This window comes from Wasmannia auropunctata, unplaced genomic scaffold (genome assembly GCF_000956235.1).
Source record: "Wasmannia auropunctata unplaced genomic scaffold, wasmannia.A_1.0 LD335990.1, whole genome shotgun sequence".
In the NCBI taxonomy this organism is placed as follows: Eukaryota; Metazoa; Arthropoda; class Insecta; order Hymenoptera; family Formicidae; genus Wasmannia; species Wasmannia auropunctata.
The window spans coordinates 196207-209224 of NW_012026900.1; the positions used below are offsets into that span (position 1 = coordinate 196207).

General features: G+C 41.2%; 1 protein-coding gene across 1 annotated transcript in view; it reads left to right on the forward strand.

The window, feature by feature from the left end:
• The first annotated feature begins 3709 nt into the window (after positions 1–3709).
• The window catches only part of LOC105453955 (transcription factor AP-2-epsilon), a 57977-nt gene continuing 48668 nt past the window's right edge, over positions 3710–13018 (forward strand). The window contains 3 exon segments of the mRNA XM_011696254.1: positions 3710–3823; positions 3825–4058; positions 10050–10427. Coding sequence (XP_011694556.1) covers positions 3710–3823; positions 3825–4058; positions 10050–10427 — 726 coding nt within the window.

Sequence of the window (13018 nt, forward strand, 5' to 3'; positions counted from 1 at the left end):
TCGATCACGACTCGCGCGCACTGACAGTCTATCCGATATTACAACGTTTTGCCGTTCGGCCGTGCACGAGGAGCGTTTCTTTTCGTTTACTGATTTATATTCATGATTTTTTAGCCGCCGAAACGAAAGGCGTGATTAATCGAGAGCGTCCGTACGTCAAATCGAATACCCATCAGCGATCGCTCGGTGATTAACTACCGATAGAAGTATCGAGTTTCTATCTTTCAATTATAAAAAAATGGAACTTGAACGGAGGGAGGGAGAAGAGATTCACGCAACGGTATGAGCCTGTCATAATTAATACGAGATGCATTTCTTTCCTATCGCACCGATAAGAAGATACATCATCGAAATTACATATCAGTCTCGATTATCCCGCTTCGTAGATATAAATAACGATGAACCATTCATCACGCTTGCGAGACGAACGTATATAGATTTAGTCTCGAAAGAGTTTGTCGGGGCGCAGATACGGAAAGTCTATCTTTATTCGTGCGTATAGCCGGGCTCTCCGTGCATCGCTAACTCGAGGTGTGTGATTCACGTATTCGAGAATTACAAACACTGTTGCGGACACCCCTCGCGCGTCGGCGGCGGCCGCGAGAGACGACGGATCCACGTTCGCGCGGATATTCTCTCCTCGTGGGACGCTGGCGGAGGAGAGCATCCGGGTTTCGCGCAGAAAGAACGCGTCGCGACCGTTTCGTCCGGACGTTTAACTTCGGCGTATAACATTCGTGTGAATGGCGCATCGCCCCGTAATTACGTTGCAGAATTTACACCGGCATAAATTACGCCCAGTGTGTCGACGACCCGGCGAGCAACGTGTACGCGCGCCGGCCGTACCCCAACGTTGACGGCCGTTTTCACCTTGCAAATTAATAGCGAGACTCCTACCGCGAGGTCCCTCTCCTCTCCACGCCGCGCGGACGCGGAGGAGACGTGAATGAGCGCCAACGGGACATTTTTGCGCGCCTCCGAGTTGTACGATCGTTCATTCGCGCGAGCCATCAATTTAAATAATTCGTTCGACGCGGCGAACATTAATCTTGAATCTAATAAACAGCGGTATTGGCAGCGCCCGCTCCAATTCCAACCTCTCGCTACGCGTTAATAAATGTGACGTTTACACGATAACGAGCGGCATACGATCGCTGCGGATAAGGTTTGCGTTTCTTATCTCGCACGACGTGTCATTAATATTGTTGGCATAAGGTGATTTAATAAACAAATGTATTGGTGGAACTACGCCCGGTGAGAAAAATAGCGGATTTTTGCAAATGTCGGAATACCGCAATTCAGGAGGCAGGACTTATGTAACGTCCGCGGTCCGCGCGATACGCAACTTTTGCTTTTTAGTTGTATTCGCTTCCTTTTGAATTCTCAGGCAGGAATTTTCTGTGCTTGACGAAGTAAGAAGAAATGACGTATGATCTACATCCGTTCCAATGTCAGTGCATTAACTCCACCTTGAACGATCTATAATTCGTATCAGTCAGTCAATAATATTATTTATAATTTTATGTTTATATTTAAATGTCTATTTCAGTGTATACATTTTATAAAATATGTATATAATTTTTTTAGTAGTTAAACACCAAGCCACTACCATGTCTCTAGATATATATGTGTATTTTTTGATTGCTCAAATGTGTTACACGGCATATAAAATTATAAATAGGATTCTGTTCTGAATTTTGACACGAATTATAGGTTGTCCAAGGTAAGCTTTATTTTCTTGTTGATACAATATTGCGTAATGTGGCACCTGGTTATGGTGACGACCGCTTTTCGGAATGATGTCTTAATAATGAGCCATCACGTGAAATAATGCGGCGACGTATTCGCATACGGAAATTGAGCAAACGCGAGTCAATGCTAATCTCGATATGAACGACAGGGATTTCAAACCTTGACAGGTTTTCGTCGTAACTCTGAGCACCTTTAATTTTCAACGGCGGAGCCGGGCCAGTAAAACCAGTTATCTGAAATCTCGCGTTACTTTATTCTTTACAGATACATATAGCAACGACTGCAATAATTACAGATACACATCTTATTCTGTATCTTAAAAACTATATTATTATAGGTCTGAATATTTATCATTATATCCAAAGATGTAGAATTAAGGGGACGAAAATTAAAGTGTCTCGAAGATTAAATCGTAAAGATCAAAAGTAGATAGTAAATAAAAAAAAATCTTATTTTTTAACATTAACTTTAACGAAAATTTAATTTCTAGTTTTATTATCGAAAGAGAATATACATAAATACATTCTCCTAATTAAATACAAATTAATTCCATCGTATATTTCCCAGCAATTTATCATTAAAATTGTTAAGAATTTAACGATTGAATTAGTTCCACCGTAAGCCGTGTTAAGATTCGTAATATTTCGCTCTCTCTGCGCTCTCAAGGGGGTAAGAGGGCCACAGCATCCCTACGAGAAGTACGCAGACGAGCGCGAGGCGCGGGCACACGAGGCCCGCGCGTTCGCCGGCTTGGCGAGGGTCGGCGAGCGTCGTACGGAGCACCGCTCCATTACTCCTATTCGCGCGCGATCGTGGGACGTCCCATCGTCCATCGGCTGGTGGGGGGTCGTCGCCGGTGCTAGGTCTAGGTGCCACGTGGTGGCGCGTACCCTGGGGCGAAATTTCGGTCGTCGTCAGTAGTAAGCGTGCACAAACGAGAGATCTCTCTCTCTCCCGCTCCCGTCCACCACCGGCGCACCTTCTCTCCTCCCTGGTGCGTATACCTCCTGTCTCGCTCCTCCGTCGCTCCTTCGCCGGCGTTTGCCGGGACACCCGGCCGGATGGTAGGGCAGAATACTAAGGTGGTGTATCGCCGGTGGTGGTAGTAGTAGTAGTAGCTCTCGGTAAGAGCGCACCGTAGCACCTCCCGTTTCGTCCGCGGCCACCACGGGCTCTTAGGCTTTACTTTCGTACGTCTCGCCGACGCGACGTCCCCGTTGCTCAGTCGGTCGGCCGCGACACGGGGGCCACGATCAGCTGTTTCGCTCCGAAACCTCGTCGAAGAATCGCGCCGAACGCCGCACCGTCCTCGGTTTATCCCTTTCGAGTTCCCTCCTCCCTCCGTCCGTCGTTTCCTCAAATTTCCGAACGAGCTGCTGTTTCACCTGGGGTGGAGGGCGCGAAGACGAGTTTTCCCAAGAAGCAGGTCCTAGGTCGAGGCAGATCGAACGATCTATCTGCAAAAAGCGCCGGCACAGATCGGTTAATACGACCACAATCGAAATAGATTTGAGTGTGATAGTTGGAGAATATGTGTCTGAAAGATATAAGAAATGACGTTGGCCGAAGGAGTATCATGGCCACGAAACTGTCGCGATATTGCGTAAACTACAGGAGCAATAGTGATCGATAAATGAAGTGCCGTGCGACTTATTTGTAATATCGTCATGTTTTCTCATGTCATAATTTTTTTTTTAATTTACAAGTGATCTCTCTTCTTCCTCTCTCTGTTTTTATCTGTTTTCTATACTAAAATTTTACTGGATTATTTACATTAAATTCTTCGTAAGTCCCACGCGTAAAGAAAGGTTCCTCCACCTCGAAGAACTTTTTTCTAATTCTTTATTTCCGCTCTCCGCTTCTCCCGCGGCCTCTCGTCCGATTCCGAAAATACACGCCTCGTATAGTGTCGCGCGCGAGCGAAGACGGTGGTGCTCTCCGTCATCAGTGTGACTTGATGTGCCCGTGCCGACGACGTGGTGTGCAGTGTATTATCGCGCGCGCGGATGCGACGGCCGACGAGGAAGTCGCGGGTGTAGCAGCACGACGACCGGACGGGATCCCGCTTGCGGCTGTGTCATGTGTACGACGACGAGGAAGGACCCGAGTTGAGGTGCAGGCACCCGAGACGTGCGAATTCCCACGCGGAGTGTGCCGAGCCTCGTGCATCGCCGGAGTTGACCCGCGGAGCCGGCAAACTGGAGATCCTGGGGATGTTCCCGCCGCGCACGGAGGCGCCGACAGCCGACAAGCTGACGTTCTGCTACGCACCCCACGTCGACATGGCCACGGTCATCGAAGTCGAGGTGCGACGTCTCCCCGTTTTATCGTGTTCCTGATGGCACACGCGGGGCACACCTTTCCTCCTTCGATTATAAGCGCCGCTTATGTGTTACGTGTAAACTACGACGATCCCTTTTGCTGGAGCAAACTCCGCTCGAAATTGAACGAGGGGAAACAAGATTTCGTCATCTATGTGCGCATAAATCCGCGAAAGGTTCTCTACGTGTTACCGTGACGTACAGCGCGCCGCGGCGCGAATATGGGTCAAAGTGCGTAAATATATGCGGCAATTACCTTTTCGCCTATACGGCGACTACGCAGATACACGGCGGTTACGTATTTTTAATCGTACGCGCATTCAACGTTAATGGGTACCCTGTCAAACTTTAACTGATATTAATGCAAAGTTGGCGGTAATTATTGTGTGCTCTTTCTCGAGGGCATTTCGCCATTAATTTCTTTTCTCCCTTTACCCGCCTCACGTGTGCACTTCTCGCGCGAGTGCGCGCTCGTACCGCGCGCGTATGAAATAATTCACACATCTTTCAAATCCGCGACACAATTGCTCCGTGTAATTTCCAACAAGTGTCTTTACTCATCTCGCGTGAGGAGGAACATCTGCAGCAGGAGTTTACACCTCCGCGGCGCACATCGCGCATTTTTATTTCTTATATAATTCTCGTACAATAACATGAGAAGAAGAGGAATATAGCAATAATTCTCATCCGTCATATCGATTACAGTTATACGCAATTATGCCAGTTTTCTCCCTTTTTTAACTTAGAATGATTAAACCTGTCAAAATGACTGATTTTTTAACAAATTTATGACGGTATATCCCGAAATTTTCCGTGATGCTTGTTGTGTAAATGATAAAATTGATTATTTACTTTTACCCTTCATCTCTTGTTCAAAAAAATATATAATACATATAGTTTATTTAACTAGAAATAGTATATATGTTGACAGTTCTAAACGTGTTAAGTTCGCCGTGCCAAAAGAACGACACAATCACAGCGAAAACAGAAAATCTTATTTGAATTTGACTGCCGTCGCGTGTCCTCAATACACGTGACGTAATTTAACAGTGCCGCCTCTCCAATAAATTTTATTTCGCTGAAGAAAACAAATCTCTTAGGTACTAACGGTTTAAGATAAATTGACCTTAAGGTTTGACTTAATCGGGGATGTGACGAAATCATCACACACGCGTGACTCGCACGCACGTTAATGATAATATAACATTTATTTTATTACGATTCCAATGTCGCCGCATTTGATAATCGACGCTATAAAATTCCCTCGTATATGTTCACATTCCCCGGATACTTTGCGCGGACACGTATATAGCGGCCATTAAAATTAACTTAATCACCGTTGATCGGGACGTTGTCCGTGACCGTACACCTTGTACATATATTTTTCTTCGAAATTATTTACGCCTAATCTCCCATCGCCGCAATTTCGCCATGCGCGGTGGGGCCGGTTTATATTGGTTATTAATTGTACACGTGTCGTGTGTATATGTATGTATGTGTGTGCGTGCGCGCGCGCGTGTAGCGACGCTTTCTCCAATCTTATCAACGGTGATCTCAGCAGGAAAGTTCGGAGGAGCTCCTCTGTGCTCTTTGTGAAGGAAGGGGGCTGCCGCTTTTGCGGATTGTTCAGCTTAAAATATCACACACGCCCGTTACCGATATCACCGATACAGAATTCCCACGTCATGCTCATACATCAACGCGATTTCTCCTCCTTCTCCCCCTCCTCCTTTTCGCGTGTAACAGCGTTACGATCGGTATCGGTTTATTTGGCAATGATCCCGGGAGCGCGTATATACGCGTTACGGCGGCATCGACTTTTGTAGGCGTAAGAGAGCGCGGATTCGTTTGGCAACGAATTCGGCACACCCGATTAAGAGCGCGAGTACAAGACAAATACATATTCGACATTTAAAATGCGCGATTTCGACTCTCGACTTTCTTTCCTATCCTTGTTGTGTTTGTCTTCAGTCAGTATATCCACGCCATATGTGCGCTGCGTACAAATAATATATGTCTAAACGCCCACGCGATTTATTATATAATATTTGCGCGCTCTCGCATTTTAGAATATATAAAGTTTACTCTGAAAATTTTAAGTCTTTTAATATCTGCACAACGTTCGTCCGAAGCAACGTTTTTTGTGATGCGAAAGATTATCAAAAATTACGGGGCAAGTTTTGCCATTTCTTCTTGCAACTCACAGTGATAGCGCTCTTTCACGAGACACATTTTGACCGCGTCGGTAACAAAGTATGTAAAAGCAAACACACGCAATTGAGATTAATATCTTTTGGCGTGTAATAAACTGCCTTATATAAGTATACATCCTTTGCAATGTTATGCTAAAGTTTCAAGCTACCATTTCGAAAGTTTCCATTTACGAGACGATTAACAACGATAAATTTTATTTTTTGATGATTAGAAGCACGTGCTTGTCTTGGAACATGAAATTTTTACAGCGTGGCATATATGATATTTCTGGAAATTTTGTGACATTAGTAAAAACATATCTTTCACGAGACTAATGGTCAATAAATGACTAGTTATATGTGACAATTACATACTTAAACACACATATACATCGCATGCACGCATACATGAATCAGGTATGGGACTTGTATAATAAAAAATATTCTTGTACTAATAAATACAAATTCAAGCGATAAATAATGAAACATGGAAGATTGTTTTGCGAAAGTGACGTTTCTTAAGTTTTGGCTTTTCATACATTTCGTTCATGTTTATTTTCTATATTAACGTACACAGTGCGACAAATAATAAATAATAATGGTGCTATAAAAATGAAACAAATTGAGCTTTTTCAGTTTTCTCTCTTTCTTTATTCAAAATATTTTCCTCCTGATTCAATACACTTTTTGCAACGATTCAACAATGATTCAAATGACTCCGTACTTTGGAGGCAATACCACAAAATGAACTGGAGTAGTCATTTGAATCATTTTTGAATCGTTGCAAAAAGTGTATTAAATCAGGAGAATATTTTGAATAAAGAAAAAGAGAAAACTGAAAAAACTCAATTTGTTTCATTTTTATAGCGCCATTCCGGGAAATTTGTCGCACCGTGTATATATGAAAAATCGATATAAATTTGATTATCTTCTTTTATTTTTGTATCACATATGTTCCTAATTATTCTGACGTATCTTTCATAATGGAACAATTCGTGAGTCGTCACTTTTTGTCTTTTAACTTTCGTCGGCAAGCGCGTAGCTGCGGGCCAGAATGTTAACGAAAAATCTGTGTTTTCGAGCATCAGTCACGCGCGGAGAGATCACAACCGGGCCCTACGGCGGGCGTTCGGTTTCGCGGCAGTATTCAAAGGTCAATCGAAAAGGTGCAACATATATATTTCCATCATCCTCGACCAATTCCGAGGGATTCGATTCTCTACGGAAGTACGGGAGAGTTCTAACGCTCGTATGTTTCTAACAAATTCGAGGGAATACGACGCACTGGGCATTACACGTGCCCTTCAGGTACGAGTAATACGCGCAGCGACGAGACTAGCAGTCCGGCCTTTTCGCGGTCTATAGAGTCGTTCGAGATCGTATCGCGACGCGAGTGAAGACCTAATGGCTCACGCAAGGTGATGCGCGCCGCGGCAAAAAGCCTCCCCGATATCCAGATGTATCCACACACACCCCGGGTGATACTATCTACGTGCACGTAACACCGTGCAATCGAGAGCTCGTATCGCGAGATCACGCGGGCCAGATTAAGCGGCACCGCGCTGGACCGCGAGAAGGTGTCGATGGATGAAGGTAAATCGAGATCTACGGATCTCGAGCTTATACGCGAAACTTAAACGGAGTTACGGGAAGGTATCGTCGATTTCCTCTGTTGAATATAGAGATCTAAAATGATTTTGTTTTTGCTGAATTCGTTTTAGTGACAGCGTTTTTATCTAGCATTATATGCACTACTTTTTAAACACAAAATAGGATTATGCTATGTAGATATAAATATAAATTTTAGAAAAATACGAGAGAGAGAGATAAATACAAGATGTGCATCATATTTAAATATTATTGTATGCGAATATACGCATATATAATATTAAAAATTTACTAAAATATATTAAACTGTAAAAATTATAAAGTTATATGAGATTATATAAAAGTAATTAAAATATAAAAAAGAATTTAAAATGGCCATAAGTGAAAAACAAGAAAAATATTCGATAGATAATGATATTATTATAAAATGATAAATAGCAACTATAAAATTATCTATTTTTATTAGAAGTTTAAATGGTATTCAAAGACTATTAAAAAACATAAATGCGTTATAATATATAGTTTGAGCAAAATATCACGAATTTTCTCAGTTCTGATTTTATCCTTTATATCTTATCGGTTTATAAATTATCGGCTGCAGCAACGCAATCTCTATCGGTTATAATTTAGAGATTATATTCCTCGATCCGCTGAACTATCAGCACTTGCATTTTACCTAGGCTATAAGCTGTTTGTGCACGCACCGATTACTGTGAGATTTGCATAGTTTCCCCGCCCGGTTATGTTTACCTCTTTCTGCTATAATAATCACTATCTGCTATAATAATCTGGCTCTTGTTGTTGCGCGGCAAATTTTGAAACCGGCTTATTCCAACTACACTGCTCATTAGAATTAGTGGAATTAAACGATTAAAGCTGATTTATTAATAAAATAGATACAGTAGCTTAATTAAATTCAAGAATTGAAAATTTCAGTTGTATTTTTATTATAATTATAATTATTGTAATTTTATAATATTATATTAGTAATAATAATATAATAATTATATAGTATATCCCATTAATGTTGTTATCGGAGTATTAATAATCGTTATATTAAATAAATACATATTTCGTATTTGGAATTTCTGGATTATTTGATGTCCCGTTTATTTTAATTGTCATCATTAGGCAAGAAAGTTCAAAGTAAAATCCATTTATATCAATAATATGTAATCTATTATATTTTCCTTGATTATTATATAATAGCTTATATGAAATAACGAAAGCTAGGAAGTTATTCTGGAAGCTATCCAAAATTATTGAAACAGGTGTTTTCTAAATAAACCACAAGATAACGTGTAGATTTAATCGGATGGAGGAAATTTCCGTGCGTTACTGTGTTGTCCGTTGCTATGTTGGTTGCCATGTAATTTCGGTCCGCTCTGGCTAATGCGCGATGCTTAACCCTTTCGCATCAGATGCAACACGTGATGTGTGTGACGTATCTCTTATCTCGGATGGATCGGATGTACGTTGTACATAGTCTGTAATTACCGCCGCGAGAAGTGAATCCTACGCCGGGCGACTGTACGTAGATCTTGTAAATGGAAGGAGATTCATTTTCTTCTGTTTCGCCGAAGCTAATTGATTAACCTCTCGGACTTTCCTAGTAGCAAAACTTAACGCGATATTACAACCTATTTTGGTACATCTATAAACAGGAACGAGAACTCTTATCTCACATCAGATATCTTTCGCGGTAAATGAGAAACACAGCCTCGCTGAACACCGGCGCTTCTGTCAAAGGCATGCCGATTTACAAAAAAAGAAACGATGGCTATTTTACAATCGGAAACGTCGGTGACAAAATGCTTATCTCCATTAGCGAACCAGGCAGAAAGTCGTAAGAAAAAGTTTCGAAGTTTCAGCGGGATATAATGTGCGCTTGAGGAAGCTTCAAGTGGAATTTTATAGCGTCGCTTCAATCAATAGTACGTCCACGCAATCTGTTGGATTAATAGAAGTTACAGCTTCCTCGTTTCTTCGTGGCGTTGCACGTCCTTAACTCCTTTCAAATCCTCCTTAACACTCAATAGAATCATTATGAATAGTTGTCTCTATCGCAAGATATTAATTGTGTATCCTCGAAATACGACGCTCGGATCTACATATTTACTAGAATATTCTTTTCGACAATTAAGTATATATCGTATTTTTTTTTTTTTTTCCGCAGGACCGTCTGACTGGTCATGGGGGCATTTCCTCGCTGGGCGGCGGGAACTCGTCGCCCTATTCCGGTGCCCATCACCACGGACACCGGGGAAACGGAAACGGGGGCGGCATGCCCCACCACGGGGGCGCCTCGCTGCCGACCGCCTCCGACTTCCAACCCCCCTACTTTCCACCCCCGTTTCCCTCGCATCACCATGCGCCCGCTAGCCCCCAGCATCCCGGCCTCGGCCAACCGCAACACCTGGATTACCTCGTCGGCGATCCTTATACGCAAACGCTCAACACGCTGCACCAGCACCACTACAATCACCTGAGCGCTGCCGTCACCGCGGGCCAGAGGAGCGGCGATCTCAGGAGAGACACCGAGGGGATTCACGTGGTAAGTGCTTAAAATATGCCTTCCCGTCGAGAATACGCTGATTGACCGCAAAAAAAGGATTTCACGGAAACTGTTTAAATCGATTTCTATCTCGTCACGAATATAATATCACGAATAACCAGTCACGAATTATTCTAATAATGCATTCGGCACGTAATATGATTTGGAAATTGTTTAAATCGATCATTAGATTTCTGCTTCATAATAAACAGCCACGTATATTGTTTTAATAATGCATGCAACACATTATGACGCGGATTAGAAAAACTTGAGTTCCTCCCGACAACTTTCCAAGAGTTAATCTTTATCAGGTATTTAATCTAAATATCTTATTTGTTTATGATGTGAAAATTGTGATTTGATATCTATGATTAATCATTAAACAGATGGTTTTGTAATTATAGTTTTAAAATTATTCCTATAAAACCATCAGTTTGATGATTAATCATAGCAAGACACAATTTTATTAAATGAAAAACCGGGTCTTAAAGGTAAAAAAATCCATAAAAAAATGTACGGGATGTATATTGTAAAATTTCGCATAATTGTAAAAAACGTACGTGTCACGCGAATCTGCAGATAGAAAAATCGCTACAATAGAAAACGATGTCCTATACAAGGAGGAAAGGCAGCATCCGTGTAAGATTGAAACAATTTTACATGAAAACGACCGCAATGTTTTTCGCGGATAAATTAAACACTCGGATAATGTCTAACGACTCGGTATGAATAATCTAATGAGGCACGCGCGCTACAAGGCTACCGGTATAATCAACTCTAAAATATAGTCAACTGCAAAAAAGAATATTATACAGCCGGGTATAACATAGGCGACAGATACGCATGTGATACGACCGATACGCAGTTTTACATTCTTTAATCCTTTGACCCTTCGTAACGATTTGTTCAGCGGCTTACGTAATCCATGCATAATCAATCTTGCGCGTTCTTCCGACAGACACCAATGTCATGTTGCTACATTAAACATTCGAGACTTGAGTTTTTTTTTGCGTTTACATGCCTGTATGCATGTCCTTTTTGTATTTTTTTTCGCCGTGGTGCATCGTGACAGTTTCGCTCATTGCCGATACACTGCCATATAGCTGATCAAGCGAGTGTTCTTCGAACTGAAAAAATTAAATATTTATTGTACTTTTTGTTGTGAGCTCGAACGGAGCCTCGGCCGTGCCAAGGAAAGAACTTGCATTCAATTAATTTGTTGTCAAAAAAAGGAAGGCTTCGCGTTTTTTTCCGAAGGATCAAAGGCTCGTTTGCTAATTGCGCATTAAATTTTGAAATGTCGCTGATGGTGAAGAGCGCAGACTAGAGAGCGTTTGGGATTGTAAATTTTTGATTTATTGAATGAATTTGATACTTTACAAACACTCTATACAATAAATTATAATCGTTGAAAATCTCTATATGAATAGTAAGCGTCCGAAAGGAACTAAACGCGCTTGGAATGCTCGCGATAAGAAGGCCAGATTTCTCGTTGCACATCGCTGAATATAACGTGACAAGACCCCGATTCATATAATATTGAAATTTATGTCGTTAATTAAAATAACGATCATCGTGCAAATAACGCTGTAAATTTAACGTTACTTGATCGCGATTCTTGACAAATTTATTTAGATGCTATTAAATCTGCAATGTTGTGTATTTAATACAAGAAGAGAAAAATTGTACTTAAGTGGCGTATAAGCTAGAACTACAATTCGATTCGTATGTGAAAGTACGATATTTGAAGTATTCAATACAATGCGCATTGTTTCATTAAGCGACAATCACATGAATTATATATTTATTAAATTATATTCATATTATAATTACGTATTACAATTATAATTACAATATGAATTATATGAATTATGTTTATTAAATTGTATACATGCATATTATACCCAATTACGTAATGTATATATTCTAATCTATTATATAGCCTCTTATCTTTTTTTATTTAAATATACACGGAGAGAATTTTCTTTTAAAATTTACCCTGAAAATCATGTTAATCGTGGGACAACATAAGTATTTCGACAAATTTTATGTGATTTTCTCTGTTTTTTTGTGCACTACAATAAATTTGTTGTAGTATATATTAAAGAAAAATATTGAAAATCACATAAAATTCGTCAAAATGCTGACCCACGATTAATATGATTTTCAGGAAAAGTTTTAAACTACAATTCTCTCCTATTTCGAAACAATTTAAAAGAGTAAAAAGTTAGCTTCTTCATCATACATATGAGTTGTAACATGATCCCTTCATATGTACTTTCCACATACGTATAATTAAATTTTAATCTTCAGCTTCGTCAAGGCTTAACCGATCGTTACCGCGAAGGAAGCTTGTGTCTCTAACAAATGCCAGCGTAAGCGGCGTGTAATCTTAGATTGCGCGTTCCTTCCTCGTGGATCCACCGCGCGCGCGGAAGCATGGAAATCGTGGCACCATACGCGGGCCGGTACCACGTTCGCGGAGAAGGGAATGAAAAAAACGGACGGAGATCCGGTCACGTGTATCGGCCGGCCGGATACCTCATTAACAAAGCACCCGGCGTTGTTATTTGTAGGACGCCGCGGCGTAT